At 44.6% G+C, this 20,482-nt stretch overlaps 1 protein-coding gene across 5 annotated transcripts in view; it reads right to left on the bottom strand.

Annotated features, from left to right (window-relative positions):
* Positions 1-20,482, bottom strand: part of CNKSR3 (CNKSR family member 3) — an 83,885-nt gene that overhangs the window by 27,295 nt on the left and 36,108 nt on the right. For 2 of the 5 annotated variants that reach the window (XM_053904341.1, XM_053904342.1), the window contains exon 2: positions 3,759-3,922. The exons of 1 other annotated variant lie outside the window; for it this stretch is intronic. In XM_053904341.1, coding sequence (XP_053760316.1) covers positions 3,759-3,922 — 164 coding nt within the window. Of the gene's footprint in view, positions 1-2,029; positions 2,145-3,758; positions 3,923-5,367; positions 5,658-20,482 lie in introns of those variants that run through there. 2 more of the 5 variants (XM_053904343.1, XM_053904345.1) reach the window with 2 other exon arrangements.

Below are 20,482 nucleotides of genomic sequence, written 5' to 3'. Positions count from 1 at the left end.
ATGAACTCAAGAGAGCCTCTAATGTAGAAAAATAATCAGGGAAGTATTATTGACTTAAGTGACCCACAACAAAAGACAGAAAATGAATACTTTCTCAGCCCAGATTTGATTATCTCCACTAATCTTTTCCCTAAAACTTATCTCCTTCAGAAACTGCATTAAAAGTATCAACAAGACACACACCGAGTAAGAAATGAAAGGAGTCTCTGAAATTCTATATACCTACAGAAACCCTTCCACTGAGATCTCACTTCATTAGAGGCTAGCCATCAGGGATTACTTCCTGGTCTGGTTGGAGAAATCACACAGCAGACAGGAGAACAGGAAACAGGCAGATTCTTACTCTTCCGGTGCCTGAATTATACACACTCTAGCTAAAGATGAATCTTCTACTTCTCTTCTACCTCCTCTTCCCATTCCTCCGGACCCTGTTCATGATCTAACATATGTGTTTGAGGAGGGCCAGAGAACACAGTCTAAACCATCTCACTGACTTGGGTCAATTATTAGGTCACAACTTAAGACATATATTCCGCAGTTTCCCTAAAGGCATTTTAATATAACCTCACGAGCAGGATCAAGTTAAATACAAACTGACAGCAAAGATCACTCTTCCTGCATGATTTCTCCCCAAAAAGAAGGATAACATTTTTTAATGACTTGCCATAGATGGGTAAATTATGGACAATGAATAATCTCAGGGGTATACAAGTGCGCAGAAGCACCCTGGACAAGTAAACACATTACAAGTATTTCATTTAATCACACACTTGGGTGGCATCAGTTAACGTGTGTGCTGATCCCAACTTTGTTCACTTTCTTAACCTACACCAACCTTAAAAATCTATCTGCGCCTGCCTTGGTCTTGACAGGTTGATTTGCCCAAGAAAATAGGTTACAATTATAGTTTATAGTTTATTACTCTCAGTCACACTCTCCGGACCAGTGCTAGTCAAACAGAACTTGCTGCGGTGATGAAAATGTTCTTCATCTGCACTGTCTAAATATGGCAGCTGCTAGCCACCACTAGCTATGAGCTCTTGAAATGTAGCTTAGGGCGACCGAGGAGGTAATTTTTTTTTCTCATTTTAATTTATTTTAATGAAAATAGTTGCATGTAGCCAATAGCTATCCTACTAGAAAGAGCAGCTCCAGAGTCTGCCCCTGACAGGTAGAGAAAAATCGGGCTCGGACTCTGAATTCAATCCCGAGAGTGATCTTGGTTCTACCTCACGATACCAGTCACTTGTAAAAGACAGTGGCGTTCCCTCCCTTGCTCTCTATCCATGACCACCTATCTGTGGGCCATCTGCTCACCAGTTCTGGAATCTTTACCAACAGCTGTTCGCTAGTTTTAGGTTTTGATCCATTCTATCTGCCCTGTTCCTTCCAGAATTTTCCAGTGGTTTTGTTTTTTCCTCCCCCTTTCTTCTAAATTCTATTCATTTCCTGTCTATCACAAAACCAACATTCACTAAACTCAGTTTACATGACAACCTCTTTTATACAACCTCAGGGCCAACTGCAAATATACATTAACTGCCCAAGGGAGGAGTTGTTCAAGGCAAAAAATTATGACCAATTTATATATACAAAGATCTATACAGTATAAATGGATTAAATAGATAGTATAATTAATATATGCATTACAATAAGAACATTTAAAGGGGAAATTACAGCAAGATGAAAAGCTATTTTAATAAAGCTCTCTAAAACCCTCCCCAAACCGGAAAAGGCACCCTCATTTGAGAACTCTCCTATCACCCTCCTGTCAAACACATTCACCAGCACTCTGCTGCAGAAGGCATGTCCAGAATGAGTCTGAGGTCAAACTTTGTCTACAAAGGAAATTAGAAGGAAATTGTAGGAGATAAAATGCAGCTTTAGGTTCTGGCATTTGTCCAGCTTTGTTCATTTTATCCAATATTTTAAGAGGTAGGGAAGGGGCAAAAGCAAAGAGAGGCAGCTGTTAGGTTTATTATCCGGCTTGCTGTGCACCGTGTGCCTCTAACAGACCCTTCCTCCTTACCTCTCCTATTGTGGACTGCAAAGTAATTTGCCTGTCCTCAAACCCCTTCCTTCAAGTTGAAAGAGACAAATCCATTTAGCAGAAAAGATGGAAAAGTGATCTTCCCAGAAAGGGTAACAAAAGTAAACTCAAACAAGCTGCCCTGTATAAAAAAAAAAAAATGCAGCTTTAAGAACAAACAAGACTCTAAGACATCTTCTGGGCCGTCCAAAACACACATTAGTGTGCAGCCGCATCTAGGGAGTGTTACTGTACAGATGGGGAAAACAGACACCACCGTTTCCCTGGAGGTCGCAGAGCGAGGAGTGTGTCGCAGGGGCAGGATCAGAATGCAAAACGCCTGCCTTCCAGGCCAACACTCACACCACTTGGCCACAGCGTCTCCCCGGTGGCAGCTCATTTATCAACCACAAATAATTTCCCCGTTAGTTTTGTAAACAAGAGCAGCGCATCTCAGAGCGGGAGACAAAGCTCTGTCCATTTTAAGAAGAAGAACATGCACAGCGCAGTAAGAGTTACATAATCAACGGAACGCAGACCAGCAATGGCAGAATAATCGGGAACATTCTTCCCCACCGTTCTCAGTGATGTCATTGTATATACCCCTGGCTCAGGTTCACAGCATTACTTAACCCAGACTGAATGCTGCGGCCTGGGTCCAAATCCTGACGGTTCGGGGCGCTGCATCCTTCACACGGCATCCTAACGGACACACGTGGATCCCCACCGTGTGGCAACCAGTGTGGACACACAATGTCCTCACAGGTGTTGTCATCCCACACCTAAAACAGCTGCTCGGGCGGCCACGGGTGTAGTGCAAGAGTCAGAACCTGGCAGGGTTTAACTCACTCAACGTGCAAGTCAAAGCTCAATCATCTGCAAAGGGTACCAAAGTTCACATTTTTTCCCTTCTAGTTACCACTCCGCAGGCTGACTACGACGAGCAAACACATCAGTTATTTAAAGATCACAAATACCTGTGAAACATAAAAAAGCTGTTGATAGTACCAAAAACACACACGAAATCAGAACCTGTCTCTCACTTCAGCTTAGAATATGACATTTTCATTCGGGATTATCTCCAGTGTTTTATTCTCCACAGAAGATAAGAAAACTAACAGATTTTTTTCTGTAAAAGGCAAACTCAGTTTCTGTGACAGGCGGATTTCTTCTTAAAGGGCAAGACAAGAAATATATTGGACTTGCGGGGGCCACACGGCCCCCTGAAAGCATGAAAGCAGCCACAGACCACAAATAAATGAACGGTCATGGCTGTGTGCCAATAAAACTTTATTTACAAACACGGTGGGCTAGATTTAACGTGTAGGCCACAGTTTGCCACCTCTTTATCTAGAAAATGATTTCTTTTCTTCCTTTTTAGGTTATCTTCAGCTCACGTTTCATTTCAATGGATCATTAAGAAAATGGAGGCGCCTGGGTGGCTCAGGAGGTTAAGCATCTGACTCTTGGTTCCGGCTCAGGGCACAATCTCGTGGTTTGTGCGTTTGAGCCCAGCATCAGGATCTGTGCTCGAAGTGCAAAGCCTGCTCAGGATTCTCTCTCTCTCTCTCTCTCCCTCCTTCTTTCTGCCCCTCCCCCTCTCAAGTGCACTCGTGCTCTCTCTCACTGTCTAAACAAATAAGAAAATGATTCTAAATCACAAACATTGAAGATTTAAGACAATAAGGTTCTAAAGAACATCATCATGGCACAGATCTCTTGAACCAACCAGTGCACAGAGAAGGTCGACAGCCTCCAACACGAGTTCCTGGTGTCCAATTCGCGTGACCCCCAGCTCTTCAAGATCCTGATGGGAAATCTGCAGCAGCTGCTCCCCGTTTATCTTCTCCCGTTCGAACTTGTGAACATACTGCTGTAGGCAATCATCTAGCCCTACCAAAAGAAGGCAGAAGTCCATTATTGCCATTTTGTTTCCTTTACTCAAAAAACGTTTAAATGAACTTCAGGAATCTCCAGTTATGCCCCAACTACCTGACTGTCTACACAATGTATACCCCACCCGAGGGACACTTTTCAGGTGTGTCCTCATTTTCTCATCTCAAACAGATTTGCAACGTGCAGCTTAAATTTTCAAATGGATTCGGCACAATTTTACGACGGTTACCTTCCCCTTCCCTCTCAACTAAAAGAATAAACACTAAACCCTTGCTGACTTGGAAATGCGAGTTATGTGGACTAGATATTTGTTAAGCAGTCTTCCTTTGGAGACTGTCCATCTGTCTCCCAGCCCATGTGATCCCACAGACATGCCAGTCAAGATGCTTTGCCACAGCGGTTGGCCACAACATTCTACCCACCAGCCAGTTACAGGTTCAAGGATGACCAAGCAAAACCAATCAAAATCTTCCTTGATACTTGATATATGGACACAGGAAGAGAGAAGTTCTTCCTTTCCAGCTGGAAGTCATAAGGATATAACTTTGGGGATGCTGGCTTTTTTCTGATCAGTTTCCTGAAAATACATCCATTTGAGAAGAAGAAAATGCTCCAATAATATGCTATATGCCCCTGGATGTAACCCTGCTTAAAGGTAATTCTACCCCTACAATTTTTCACTTAAACTGAACTAAATCCCCTTTCTAGCTTAAGCTTGTTTGTGTTGGGTTTCTGCGCCTTGCGACTGAAAAAGTTCTCATGAATACAGAATCCAAAGGAGAAAATACCAGCAGTGGCACCAGAGAAAGGCAATGTTAACTAAAAGGGGTAGCTTACGGGAATTTTTCCAGGTCAAATAGTACTGTCAACAGAATTGTATTTTAATGTTTTGTTTGTTTTGTTTTGTTTTGTTTTTTGAGAGAGAGATAGAGACAGATAGGGTGTGTGCTTGGGATGGGGAGAGAGAATCCCAAGCAGGCTCCATGCCGAGCACAGAGCTCAACTCGATCTCACAAGTGTGGGATAAACACCTGAGCTGAAATCAAGAAACCGAAGGCTCAAATGACTGAGCCACCCAGGCGCCCCAATGTTCTTACATAATGACTAAAATAGGTAAGCCTCACAAAACTTGGGTTTCTTTATTCTTGTATAGAGAACTTTCTGGTCAACTTGTTTCAGGGGTTTTACTGGAATAAAATCTTATACTGAATCAATTGTTCTATTCAAGCCTAATAATAAAAGCCACCCTTAGTGTTTCCAACAATGAGGCTTATATAAATCAATCCCAACACAAAGGGTGAAAATTCAAGTTAACTAGAATAAAATATGTGGAAGGCACACTGCTGTGCTCGGTCACCCTCAAATACACACACACACACACACACACACACAGACACGTGCACGCGCGCACACACACACTCTTTATTTCATTGACCCCTCACCAAAGTTCTGCCACGTGGGTACTCTGGACTAGGAAAAGTAGACACAAGGCGCAGCACTTGCTTTTGGCAACACTAACGTCATCTATGGATCTTAAAAGCCGACGTGCTAGGCTAAATGATACCTCTGCCCCGTAAACTTTCACCATTTGCCTCCTGGTAAGACATGAAAAGAAGACCGATGTTCTTAGAACCATTTGGGACTATCAAATACAGGAAGAGGAGGTAAGAAAAAATTATTTTCTGGTAACCAGCTGGAACCCACCCATCTTCCCTCAAGTGCCACCCATCTAGCCAAGGGGCTCCATCACACAGCAAGCGAGGTTAGGGACAGTGACATAAACCCAGCTCCACTTCGACGGCCTTGAGCCACAAGTGGCCATTGTGACACGTGAGTCAGACAGGCAGTGGAGGCCATGCAAGTCAGCAGGTATGGAGACCGATGTGCCCCCCTGCCCCTGGGCTGCATCCCAGCACCCTGCCACCCAGGGCCACCTGCAGATGGGCAGTATCTATCTGCAGTAAACAACAGCGACAAGGGCCAAGAGCTAAGGAGAGCCTCCTAACACCTCTATTCCCAATTTATAGATGACTAACTTTAGGGCACAAGGGAGCTACAAAACCCGTCCACAGCCACACGGCTGGTAAGATGCCAAGAGAAGGATTTCTGTAGTCATTTTCTTCAGCTTTGCTATAGAAGGAAAGGCCTGGAATTCAAATCAAGGCCCATTTGACACAAGCTCTGCTCTTCAACATTCCACCCAGGAAACACGGAGTTATAAAAATTCCTCTCCAAGCATCTTCCTAAATAAGCAGTAGGGTCTACAGTAACACGCTGGATTGCGAGTAACATGTTTTGCAAGTGTTCCGCAAGATGAGCAAACATTTTTTTTTTAAATTTTTTTTACATTTATTTATTTTTGAGAGACAGAGAAACAGAGCACGTGTGGGGAGGGGCAGAGAGAGAAGGAGACAGAATCCAAAGTAGGCTCCAGGCTCTGAGCTGTCAGCACAGAGCCCGATGCGGGGCTCGAACTCACAAACCATGAGATCGTGACCTGAGCCGAAGTCAGACGCCTAACCAACTGAGCCACCCCAGCGCCCCAATGAGCAAACATTTCTAATAAATTTTAATTTGAAAAGCCAGCGATGTCTTGCAATACAAGTTGTACGTGATTCCAAACATCACATGATCACAACTGAACCAATGGTTCTTGAAATTCGCTTTGATATACAAGTGCTTTGGATTACAATCATGTTTGTGGAACAAATTATGCTCGCCAACCAAAGTTTTACTGTAATTGCAAACAGTTATTAAGAGAGAATCACAACATCTTAGAGGTACTTAGAAGGTACTGTCATTGAATCCAAACAGTTGGAAAGTACGAACAAAAGTCTTAACTACTATGAATTTCACCCTAAATCACTTAGCCAGTTCTAAGCCAGATCACAACCAATATCCTACAATCTCTTCTCCTTCAGGATGTCCTCTCCTTTCGCCTATTTTTAAAATTTAAAGGCAATTTTTGTTTTAATGATCATCAAAGTTTAGGACAACCATGTTATACATTTAAACTTCGTTATGGCTGAATTGTGTTGCACCAAAATTATACGTTGAGGTCCTAACCCTGAGCGCTCAGAAAGTGAGTGTATTTGGAGAAAAGCTTTAAAGATGTGATTATGTCAAAATGAGATCATCAGGATGGGCCTTTATCCAGTATGACTGGTGTCCTTATAGAGAAGACACACATGGAGGGAAGGCCTAGTGAAGACACAGGGGGAAGAAAGTCAAGGAGCACGGCTGCAAAAGAAGTCAACCCTGCCAACGCCGTTATCTCAGACTTCAGGCTCTAGAGCTGCGAGTGAATACATTTCTGTCGTTTCATTACCCGGTCTCTGGTACTTTTCTACGGCAGCCCCAACAAAACCCACACAAATGTAACAGCGTTTTATTTCATATTCATCCACAGGTCATAAACTCTTTCTTCACTTAATCTTAGCCAAAAGGCCGAGAAGCGATCATAAACTCTTTCTTAAGCAAAACAAATGACCAAGGACCAGCAGAACTGAAATTCATGTTTACTGTGCCAAGCAAGTCCACTGCTTAAAATATAAGCATAAAACAGAGACTCGTGTCAGTTTCCATGCACAGAATAAATGCGTCCATTAAAATTAAAGTGAAGAAGCCATGCATCATAGATGGTTAAACTTTATCCCTGAATAATAAAGTTGATATAAAGGTGAGGCCAGATTTCTCTTTTAATTAACTGAAAAGTTTCACTGAAGAAACAGGATTTCAGAAGTAGCTTTAGAGCCTGAGGAAATATTTTGGACACAGAGAAAGCGGAGATGGAAGGGCCCATGTGGGCTCCTTGTAGGACAAACGCTGCATGTATGATCAGAGACTGAGAACTTGAAGGATGCAGAATACAGAACATTTCCCTGTAAAGGGAGCCAGAGTGTCCTTGAGGATTCTGAGGGAATATACGGGACCTGACCTCAAATAATCCAAAGATCCCCGACATGTAGAAGAATTATCAAGAAGGAATAGCATGTTGCCACCTACCTAAAAACAGTTTCTATAGTGGCATAAAGACTTCTTTTCAAGGAACACGTATGTTGAATAGGCTAGATTAAAAAAAAAAAATTGATGTTAATTTGTTTTTGAGAGAGAGACAGAGTATGAGCAGGGGAGGAGCAGAGAGAGAAAGAGACACAGAATCCGAAACAGGATCCAGGCTCCCAGTGGTCAGCACAGAGCCCGACGCGGGGCTCGACTTCACAAACCACAAGATCATGACCTGAGACAAAGCTGGACACTTAACCGACTGAGCCACCCAGGTGCCCCTGAATATGCTAGATTTTAAATAATATCGTCCCCGGCTTTATTATTCCAACATGTTATGGCCTATTCTTCAGTTATCCCACTGATCAGAATACAAACATTCGCAAACAGCTAAATGAAATATGACACAGCCCCACAGAGGAGGGGAAAATCCCCAACTCAAGTAAACTGGTCTAATCGTTTTACAATTTGCAAGATCCACTTTAATCTATTTGTCGCACGTACCTGTTGCTTCGAGGAACTTACAGAATGTCCAGCAGCACCGAAACAAACACGTAATTAAATAAAATTAGATCAAACACATTCCAGTTACACAAATTAAGCACATAGCTCGATGTGGAAGAACCAAGAAGGAGAAGGAAGGAGAGGCCCAGCGTCCCTCTGCTGTCACCAGGTCTGGCAGTAAACACTCAAACGTTCAAAGAAATCCCACACGTGAAAAGGAAAAAAAGAAACCTCTCGCCCTAGATGTAGACCGAGATGGGGCCATGGTTAAGAGCCTGAGCACCAATACGAGTCCCACTTCTTGCCACAGGAGCAAGTTACTCAGTCCCCTGTAAGACAGGGATAAAAGCACTGCCTACTGCACGGATCTGTAACGAAAATGAAACGTTAATATTTATAAATGGGCTTAGAACACCATGAAGCACACAATAAATACTCTATAAATATTGTTAAATACAAAGATGTGATTTATTCAGGTCCTCACTTTCCTAAGTGTTCAGAATAAAAGTTGCCAGAGAGACAGAGAAACCCCAAAGGCGTAGGTAGCACCCCCTCGGGAACACTGTAAATTGGAGATGAGATCTCAACAGCCCACATTATCATCTCCCCTGGAAGGTATTCCCAAAGACGGGAGCCTGCCATAATCATCGATTCCACCTAAAAGTGTTTTCTGATGGACATCAGAACATAAGCCCCATGAAAGCAGAGGTCTCCTTTTGTTCATTGTTTGGCCCCCAGCATCTAGAACATTGCTGGCACTTGACAATATGTGTGAAATAAGTAAGTGAATGCGTGAAGAAAGACAAAGAACTTCACAAAAATATTAATGTCACACCAACGTACAAGCCGCCTGATTTTATTTTCCCGTGGAGGTGAGTAACTAAAGATAAGGAAACTACGGACTGTGGTATCTACAGGGATTTGCTTCAAGTCTCAATGTTTCAGGATTAAAGAAGGTCATTTCTACCTTAAGGATAAAGAATCATTGTCCCATACTAAGAATTATTTTTTCTTAATTAATCTCTCTAAAAGGTGGCAAGGCCTGTGTAGAGGAAGATTAAGAAGGTAGAGGAAATGCTCCGTCACAAAAAACTGTAGAGCTATTCTCTTCCTATTTTCTGTAGGAGACTAAAATCGGATCATGGGCTACATCACCCTCTTTCTGTACACGCGGCCCACTGGAAGGACTGTTCAGTGGCTATGCTTTTGGCCTATGCTCAAGTCAGCAAAAACTGTAATTCCACAAATACAGAGTGGTCTTACAGCATTTTACATGCAGTACTTTTGATCGCTGAAGCATGTTTTAGCCAGAGGGTTTGGTTTTGTTTGATGCAGAAATTGGTTCAACTAAAGTTATAAGCTCGTGTCTCAGTCAGGACTTTTAAGGGCCACAAGCGACAGATGATCCAAACAGAATCGGGCACACTAGGTCCCTCAACCAGGAGAATGAATTAAAGATCACACAAATTCAGTTTCATTCACTGAATTCACATGCAAGGCCTTCCACTATGAAGATGAGCGCTTAGGAAGAGGTCAGTTCTCCACGATCTGAACCAGAGGAAAGGAAACCAGACTTGGGTGATACGTTTATACCTAATTAAAATATTCTTAGAATTCTCAACACTTTTAAAAACAGTAAAGACCTGACATCAAAGCTCCTCTGCCTTCCCAACTTGCTGACCCTCCTGATCCAATATGTCATAATGTCTCCCAAACATGGCCCTTTGCTAAGGATTTAAAAAAACTCAATACGGTTGGCTTCTCGATGGGCATGATACAATTAATGAAGCAAACCTAATCAGAGCATGCCAAAATTCAGAAGCATGGTGTACTGGTGGGACTTCCAAGTGCCCTTTTAGGAAGTGAGCCATCCAACTATATCCCTTTGGAATGACTTTCTTTTGTCACCCTTGTTTTGTTGAAGTCTGCAGGCCTTAATTTTAAAAGTAGCTGATAAAACTGGTTTAAATATAGCAATCTGAGTTTAGACAGTAACACCACCTTTGAAACACAGGGGTGTGCTGACTTTCAGCTCTATAATTTTAAAGGATTGAGGAATTCTTCTTGCCTGGTTGGACAGGCCCTTGACTGACTGGCCTTCCCTAAAGAATCAAAACTACAACCAGTGTTGGGGCACCTGGGTGGCTCAGATGGTTAAGCATCCTTCCACTCAGGTCGTGATCTCGTGGTCCGTGGGTTCAAGCCCTGCATCAGGCTCTGCGCTGACAGCTCAGAGCCTGGAACCTGCTTCAGATTCTGCGTCTCCCTCTCTCTCTGCCCCTCTCCTGATCGCACTCTGTCTCTTTCTCTCTCCCAAAAATAAACAAACATTAAAAAATAAATAAGCAGGGGTGCCTGGGTGACTCAGTCAGTTGAGTGTCCAACTTTGGGTCAGGTCATGTTCTCATGGTTCATGGATTCGAGCCCCGCATCAGGCTCTGTGCTGACTGCTCAGAGCCTGGAGCCTGCTTCTGTGTCTCCCTCTTGCTCTGCCCCTCCCCTGCTTATTTCCTCCCCACACCCGTCTCTCTCTCTCTCTCTCTCTCTCAAAAATAAGTAAACTAAATTTTTTTTTTACATGAAAATAATTAATTAAATAAAAAAACGGTAGACTTGACGTCTCTAACCAATGATGATCAGATCTAATGAGAATCACTTGAAACGGTATCACATTCCCTGTTAACGAAGAATCACAATTTGCCTTCCGATTTTTTTTCAATGTTTTAATCTTTAACTTTTCCTTTGGAAATGTCTATTTCTTATGTTAAGTTTTATAATATCCCTTCAAAAGGTCCCCTCCATCCCATGTCACTGTCGCAGCTAAACTCTCCCGCCTAGGTTTCTATGGTAATCTAGAAACGGGCTGCCACACTCAGTCCTCTCTTCCCCCACAATTCTTCCTCCTAACTCACCCTCCAAAATTCCGTGTAAGCAAAACCACCCTACCCTTCACAGATCCAAGTCCGGGAGCGTCTCATGGCTAAGCCCTGGAGGGTCTGTCCTCTTCCAAACTTCCCTAGACTCCCACTTTCCTAGGACATTTGTCCTTCTGGTGAGAATGTAGAAAAATGCCCCTTTTGTGGAGTTTCTCCAAAAGGAACAAAAGCGTCAACTCACAGGTTAGCCAACACAGCTCACGGGCCAGATTCAGCCCACTGCCGGGTTTTGTAAGTCAAGTTTTATAGGAACACAGCCAGTCTTTCACTTACATGCTGCCTCCGGCTGCTTTCACGCTACAGTGATAGAACTAAGTGGTGTGACTGAGACCGAACGGCCCACAAGGCCTAAAATATTTACTACCTGGACCTCTACCAACCCTTGGTATAACTAACAGCAGTGACGAGTACAAAGTGATGATAAATCTGCCAAGTGGAGAAATAGACTCGACCAGGATTTAAGTGAATCTGGTTTTTTCTTTTCTTTTTATATTTTTCAAAGAGTCATTTTATAGAATTACACCGAATTAACAACAGAGAAGGTATCACCTCCCCTCCCCTATAAAAAATCCTAAACATGCATTAGGAGACCACTTACTAAAATTCACCAATTTTTAGGGTACAACCTGGTGAGTTCCCTCCCCACAACCTCTGACAGCCAAGGGCTTATTCTGGCTTTACTCCATGGCCTTACTGCGTTATACTGGCTAGAAACCACTTACTCCCAGTTCTTGGGCTCCTCACACATGGATGAGCTGGCTTTGATCAGAACAGACACCCAGGGGTGCCTGGGGGGGCTCAGTTACTCAAGTGTCCCACTCTTGATCTCAGCTCAGGTCATGATCTCACAGTTTGTGAGTTTAAGCCCCGCTTCCATCTCTGTGCTGACAGCGTGGAGCCCGCTTGGGATTCTCTGTCTCCCTCTCTATCCCTCCCCCACTCATACTCGCTCTCATGCACTAAGTAAATAAATAACACTTCTGAAAGAAAGAAAGAAAGAAAGAAAGAAAGAAAGAAAGAAAGAAAGAAAGAAAGAAAGAAAGAGAAAGAAAGAAAGAAAGAAAGAAAGAAAGAAAGAAAGAAAGAAAGAAAGAAAGAAACTGACACCCACCCTACCACTCACAGCTCTGATTTTCTCAGTCATCTTGCCAGGTTTCTGGTTCAATGCAATGGGAAGAAAGGGTACCACAACACAACGTCTGAGAACTGGATCAGAAGATCTCTCAGTTCCTTCCAGGCCTACGAGTATCTGAACTACTATGAGTTACCTTCATTTACCATAGCAGAGTATGAAGAAGGAAATAAACTGCCCAGAAACTTCAATCTCAAACATCCTCAGAGCTAAAATAATTATCAAGTGAATGAACTTGGTCTTGGGGAAAGATGCTGTGAGGTTTTCTGCCCTGATTAGAGTCTGAGCCTATGAAGCCATTGCTGAGGCCTCTACTGCCTTCAAAGCAGAAGCTGCAGGAAATCCAAACACATGGAAAGAGCCAGCAATGAGAGCCCTGGAAGGCCAGTTAAGAACCAACCAAGCTCTTCCACTGTATTTATGGAATGGAGCAAGTGATCTTGAGGGGGAGGGATATGCTCCTGGGCATTTTTTAGAGTAGCAAGCTTAAAGCACAATAGTGCTGAAGACAAAATAAAAATTTGTGCTCTTAACCATGTGGGAAAAGCTGGTCCACACATCACTAAAGAGGCACCAAATACATGGCAACAAACCCAAGCCTCAATTTCTTACAAGAAGCAACAACACGGAGAGCAGAGGGCAGTCAGTATTTTGCTTCTAAAGCAAACCCAGCTTTCTTGCTGGGAGCTAATGCCTTCTAGGACTTGTGTCACCCCAAAGACATCAGAAAATGGAACCAAGAAACAACCACTCTTCGGGTTTCACTACATACGCAGACAATCCGTTACCGAAAAAGAACTTGGAAATAGCAAATATATCCATGCCAGGATAATTTAAGGAAGTAAAAATAGAAAGACTACCTTAGTTCAAGGATTCAAGTTACCCAGAAAACAGTCAAGTAAATGGCCTGCCCTCATTTGAGGTTTCTGCACTGGTAAGTAATGCCTTCCAGCTGGCAATTTGCACCAGGAAACTCTGCGTCAAAGTTGTAGGCCCTGCAATCTGACCCTGTCTCACCGCAACCCCCCCCTTCCCCCACGCCCCGCCCCCCCCCCCCCCCCCCCGCCCACAGCTCCAGCACAACCTCAACACTGTGTAAAGGACCCATCCTGCCATCCCTTCAGCATCCTGAGCCCAGGCGCAAAGGGAGGTACCCAGAGTGGGGACAGGGGAAATGAAATAAGTTAGCATTGTCTGAAATCATCTTTTTCAGGAAATACTTAGGCTCACCTAAATCACTGAACTGACAAATGCAAATTCTGATGCAAATCAGAATCAACCAAAGAACCGATGGTCTAAAGAGATAGATGATCAGCTTTGAGTCCTCCTCCCTTGCCTGTCCCCCTCAAAAAAGTATCATGAACATGAAAGGTAACGTTGAGGGCAGGGAAGAAATCTGACGCTGCCTTACATGTCTGAGGATGTCGACATATGTCTGTGCGTATACATATGTATACAAATACATCATAGTAGATGTTCAGCAAAAAAATGCAAAGTAAGTTTTCAGATTCTAAAAACAAAACCAAGTTGTAGAGATGAACACAGAGGATTCCACAACGCTCTGGGGTGGGGGGGGTTGGGGGGGGGAATGTACTTTCCAAGGTTGGTTGGTGTAATTCAGTAACCAAACAGTTGTATCTAATTCTGGAATGCTTGGGGGGTGGGGGTGGGGGGGGGGGAGGAGTAACATGTGTTAAGAGGAGAAAACAATGTACTTTTCTCAATATAAGTTGTAATTCTTCCCCTCCTCCAACACAACTTATTTTGCCAATACTATACATCAGATTTACTCTAAAGCCAAACATTGGCTACAACTATTGTGACTGGCGGGCTTACACCGAATGGAAGGAAGAACTGAGTAGTTCCCCGCACACCACACACAGCAAGTTTAAGTTGACAGCTCTGGGGGGAATCAATTTAGCACAGGGACCAGGTGGTGGCCCAGAAACTGGGCTTCAGCTCTGCCCATTGCTTGAGTGTCAATACTGCCCAGGGGAAAAGCTCCCCCATGCAGAGGTGAACACACAATACATTTGCCACTTCCTTTTCACCTGGGCCATCAGGATTTCCAGGGAAAAACTGCCATTTGTCTAACCGTCTACTAACACAGCCATCAGCACTTCAAAAGTGCACAGTCCAAACAGCTGGGCGGCGTGTTAAATTAAGCCCCTGGGTTAACAGGAGGCTGTGCGTTTTACAGAGCACCTGCATGTACAAAACACTTCATTGATCCTTGCAATGACCCTAGGGAGGATGTTGGCCAGGTTATAATTATCGCCACTCCATTGATGAGGAACCCAAAATGAAAGAGTGGGCTCCCTAGGACATTGTTCCAATAAAAAAGAAACAAAACAAAACAAAACAAAACAAAAAACAAAACGGGCAGGGCTAAGGCAGAACCCAGACCTCAACTGGGCACCCATATCCTCGTGGGGTCTAAGGTAGTTGATGAAGAAATGGAAGAATGGAAAAGTGACTTAATTAGGTACATTAATTCACAGACTATGTTTCAGGGACCATGCTGTGCACTGCAGAAATGCTCTAAGATACAAGTGATGTTCAAGTAATTGAAGACTAAAAAATTGTAAACAAAGCAAGGAAAGGGCTATTCTTAAGCTTATTTTACAGGCCAGGATCAGCAGCATGGCAGAGTAATTAAGGAATAGGGCCTCTGAGGCCAAACTGCCTGGATTCAGTTCTGCTACTCCCCAGCTGTGTGACCTTGGAGAAGTTACTTAAACTCTCTGTGCTTCAGGTTTTTTTAACCTACAAAACGGAGAGGATAACAGTACCTACCCTCAAGGGGTCATCTGGTTATCTGGATGATTAAACATGTTAAATATTCTTAAAGCACTTACAACATAATGACAGGCACACAGTAAGTGCTGTTTAAGTGTTTGTGAAAAAAAAAAAAATTTTAAGCTCTTTAAAAAAAAAAAAAAAAAAGACAAGAAACTGAGGCTCAGGGAGCTTTTAAATAACTGACCTAAAGTCACACAGCCAATAAGAGGCAGTGTTGGGGATTTAAACCATTGCCTGTCTAGCACTGTTAAGGGGAACACAGAAGCCCGTCTGGGATGGATGGAACTGGAGGTCTGACGGCAAGAAGCTGACATCATCACCAGCTGATGGCTTTTTTGTACAGTAGCAGGAGACGGGGGCCAAGGGGATGCTCTATTCAGGGAGGGTGGAGGAAAGCCAAAAGCAGCTGTTGAACTGGGGACAGCTGCCTAGGGCAATGGAGCCTGTTGTGAGGCACCGTCAGTCTTTTCTGATTTTTGAAATGACAGCTTTATTGAGATATAATGCCCAGACCACACAATTCACCCAATGAATTCACACAATTCATTGAGTTTGGGTAGATTCAGAGTCATGCAACCGTAACCATAACCCATCTTAGTACCTTTTCAACCCACTCTGCAACAAAAACCCATACCCGTTAGCACTCACTCCGTTTCACCCACCCCCGCCCTGACCACTGGTCAACCACTAATCTGTTTTCTAAGTCTATGGATTTGCCTGGCTATTTCCCATAAGAGATTCTGGACATTTCCCATAAATAGAATCATACAATATATGGTTTTTGGTGACCGGCCTCTTTCATGTAGTAGATTTTCAAGGTTCAGTAAACCTTCTCAACACAGTTAAATGCCATTCCCTTGCTCCAAGCCCTACTGGCTTCCCACTGCCCTTAGGAAAAACCCAAGCCAGCAAAGGCCAGTCTGGTCTGTTGGCCTCCTACCTGCCTCTGCAGCTTCATCTGGCCAAATTCTCCGCCAACTACATGCTGGACACCAGTTTTATTTAGTTCCTCCAGCCCTCAAGCTTCTTTCTACTCCCGGGCATGCCTGAATGCTGTTCCTCTGCCCTAGAATGATCTTCTTCGCAGGGAGGCCCCAGCTGATCCTGGACCTAAAGTAGCCCAATGACCCCTGTTCTTCCCTGTGGATCCTGGTGGCTTCCTTCGTAAGACTTAGCAAATTTCTGAGTTTTTACTTGTTCATTAGTCCTCATTTGCCTCTGTCCCTCTCTACAACACAGAGCTGGGACCACGCCTGTCTGAATTATTCCCCATTGCAGCGTGCAGGGGCCAGGGCCCAGGGCCACTGCCTGGCCCAAACAGGCACTCAAATAGTGGCTAGACGAAGAGACAAAATGAGGAAAATTCTGGTTGAGGATGAAGACCAGAGTTTAGCAGTGTAAACGGATGAGGCTGCACAATCCCCCCAACCTGCCACACTCTCCTTAGCGAACCTGTCGAATCCCCCCCGCTCCCATTTTTCCTTAACCCCCTGTGACAACAGCTACGGAAATTCCCCACTGGAAAACAGAACCAGAAGGTCCCGGCCCTTGCAGCTTACAGTGTGGTAAGGGAAGAATCTTCTAGGTTCTTCCACACAAAAATTCCCAAAACGGTGCCATACTTACGGCTTGACAGAATGTCAGCTCTAGTTCCCGGAGCGATTAAAGCTTTCTCCTCGTTCTCCAGAAAACCCAGTTTTTACTACACTCTAGGGGCCTCCACGTCGTATGTTACTTGAGTGATGTTCATATCGCAGGCTCTCTTGTCTTATAAAGTCACCTTGGTCTTGTGCAGGGGCTGGAAAGATACGTAGGCCTGGGCTCTATTCTCACCAGCTATGTGACCTCGTGCAGATCACTTCACGCCCGTTCACCAATGTGGACAGGCAAGGGCAGACAGGTTGACCCCGTGGTCCCACCAGCACTGTATTTCTACGATTCTGTGATCTCAGGACACTACGTCCTTCTTCCCATCTTCAAAATCAGTAAGACACCCGCATCATCCAACCCCCTGCTGACAGAAAAGTCAAGGGCTCAGATATCAAAGCCAGCTCCCCGTCAAGAGGGCATGTAATTGGCACCACTTGTATATAGTAACTGACATGAAAAAGTAGTACTTTTGAAGATACTATATTATAAGTTCGTATAAGCCCAGAATTATGGCAGAATTTTAAAGATATATTACGCTTAACAAAAAAAAAAAAAAACAAAAAAAAACAACAGGTCCTGTGTTGGCTCCTCTAGGACTGACTGCAGATGTGGCGCCCCGGGCCTCCCCGGAGCCCTTCCCCATCATGAAGCGGGCACTGCCCGCTCCACTCTTCCCCCTCCCTCCCCGGGAAGGCGAGAGAGCTGACCTGAAGAGCAGTCTGAGCTTTCCCAAAGAAAAGAAAATTCTCCACGAGGAAACGTTCATATGCACATACAGTACCAAGCGTAGATTTTAAAAGCCCGCCAAGGAAAGTCAAAGCCCTGGATGAGCCACGAAGCCTATGCTACATGAGAAACGTCCTGGTCTGGGAGCAAATGCAGGTAAAACCTCAGAGACGTCTGTGTTTGCTCTTAAGACCTGCAAACCTGATGGCTTCGAATTCTCAAGGCTTTAATGTGAATTACAACACGACCCATGTCTTACCAAATACTATCGATGAGAAGAAATCAAGTTTTCTGTGATACAAACTTATGAAAAATAAACTTAGAACTGGGAAGAATAAAGATACACAATTACACATATGAAAATGGCAAACAGTTAAATGTCACTTATTACATGGACGTTCCCTTTTCAAGACATATATATAAAACCTTTAGGGGCACCCGGGAGGCTCAGTCGGATAAGCATCCAACTCCCGGTTTCGACTCAGGTCATGATCTCACGGTTCGTGGGTTCGAGCCCTGTGTCAGGCTCTGTGCTGACAGTGTGGAGCCTGCTTGGGATTCTCTCTCTCCCCCCTCTCTCTCTCTGCCCTTCTCCTGCTTGTGAGCGCTCTCTTTTTCTCTCAAAGTAAATAAATAAACTTCAAAAAAACCTTAAAACTTTTAATCCTCCTCCTATCCCCATGAGTGTGTACTATGACCTCCCACTTCAAAGATGATGAGCGGGCGGGGGGGCGGGGGGGGGGGCGGAGGGTGGGCAGTGAGGGCGAGTGACCTACCCATGGCCACACAGAGCCAGAGCCCGGGGGCTGGCACCAGGGTCTGCACTCTTCATGCCCATATCCTGCCTCTCCAAGCTCCAATGCAGAACCTTCACCCACGTTGTAACTGATGCTGTAACTGATCTAAGGAAAATACACTTTTGTATAACAGGAAAGAACACGAGTCATTTCAGCTGACTTACTTTACTGTCTGCAATCACATTTGCAAATTGTGATGGCGATGTAGGGACAAATGACCTCCCGCCTGGATAGGTCAGATGAGAAAACTAAGAGCTCCTGCAGACTGGTCGTTGCTAATACCCTGACATTATCAACTCGTGTCCCACGTTTCCCGTAACAATACTCTAAAACACGGTGAGATGGACTCCATCTTTTTTCCTAGGAAATTGAGATAGAATTCTTTTGTAGCTCTTTCAATTTCGAATGGAGCTCTAGAAACGGGCCCTTTAGGCCAGTTATGACCATAAGAGGCTAGTGATGCACCAGAAATCTGACCACCTTTAAAGCATTAAATATCTGCGGAGGTCACGGGACTCTCTCCCTGTTTCTCAAAGTTACTTTTCAAAAAACTTTAACAGGAAAGAGGCAAGCTTTCTCTTTCTGGGACCAGATAAAAACACACAACATTAGGCAGTGCGCTTCGAGTCTTCTGTATGCCATCAGCATCCCAGAAAAACCAGAGGCAGAGAGAGACCACACTACAAAGAAGAGAAAATGTCGCTGTCGGTACAGGTCAACGTCTTCCCCGTATATCCTGAAGGCTACAGAACAACAAAGAAAAAAGAGAGAAACAACTGTCTGCGGTGTGCTCGCTGGAGTGGAGAACAGGCCAGTTACTGGGCTCGTGCAGGGACTTGCGTCTCAACACACAAACGAAAACAGCAGCACCTGCCCTACAGAAGCACACACGAGAGTGGCAATGCTGCGAAAATTGGGAAACACCACGAAACCGGAGGCTTCACGGCCCGGCGGTCTGGGGCCCAGGCTTGGCCCTCAGGGAAAGATCCGAGAACTTCTGGGGGGTGGGGGGGAGGAGCAAGGAAAAATGGGGAAGCTGTTCTCCCCTACTTGTTATTGTTTCCTGGTGGGGAAGAAAATGTGGGGGATGCTGTTCTATGACAGAGTCAACCAGGGAGAGCCAACGGGACAGGAACACAGGAGGCAGTATGGAAACGAGGAGGGAGGCGAAGTTCTGCCGAAGAGCAAACACAGATTAGCCGGGTACTCTGCTTCCACTGAGAGCCACATGAACCTTGACAGTTGTTACCAAGCTGCGTCCTCAAGGGAAACATCAGCTACTGAAACATCTTCCAAGGAACCTCCTATCCCACCCTCCCGAAACACCCCCACCCTGCCCCAAAACTCACAGCTACCTGCCTGTTTCGAGTTTGGGAGAGACGGGGCACTATCAACAGAAGTCTTCTGTTTCAGAGTTCTGAAAGAATGACATTTTCCCCAGAATAAAGAGTCCATTCCATCGGAGCCAATTTAGATATATTTATTTAGCATCACATCACCTAGGAGCTGCTTGACAGCAGTCCGGGGCGGGGGGGGGGTGGGGGGGGGGGGGAGGTTCAGGAGTTCGGAAGCTCATAGGATAGTCTCCTACGAGCAAGAACCTGTTCTCCGAGCTGGAGAGAAAGCAGGTAATAAGAAAAATGAGAACTCCAACTCGGCGGTTTACAGGGAGAAGACAGACAGGAAGCCTAATAAACAAGGTGATAAATGGTGATGTCTGAAGAAAAAAATAAAGCAGCAACAGACACAACAGTGACACACAGATGGACTTTGTAGACTGGATGGTCAGGGAGTGTGTCTGAAGTGTCACTGAGAGGTGACATTTGAGTTGAGAACGGAGGACCTGAGAAAGGCAGCAAGCAAAGGTCTGGTAGAAGACTTTTCAGGAAGGGGCGCGTGGTGACTGAGTTGTGTAAGCGTCTGACTTCGGCTCAGATCATGACCTTGTGGTTTGCAAGTTCGAGCCCCGCGTCGGGCTCTGTGCTGACAGCACAGAGCCTGGAGC

This window comes from Panthera pardus, unplaced genomic scaffold (genome assembly GCF_024362965.1).
Source record: "Panthera pardus isolate Hobbes unplaced genomic scaffold, ASM2436296v1 HiC_scaffold_17, whole genome shotgun sequence".
Classification (NCBI taxonomy): domain Eukaryota; kingdom Metazoa; phylum Chordata; class Mammalia; order Carnivora; family Felidae; genus Panthera; species Panthera pardus.
This window is presented reverse-complemented; position numbering and strand designations above follow the sequence as displayed.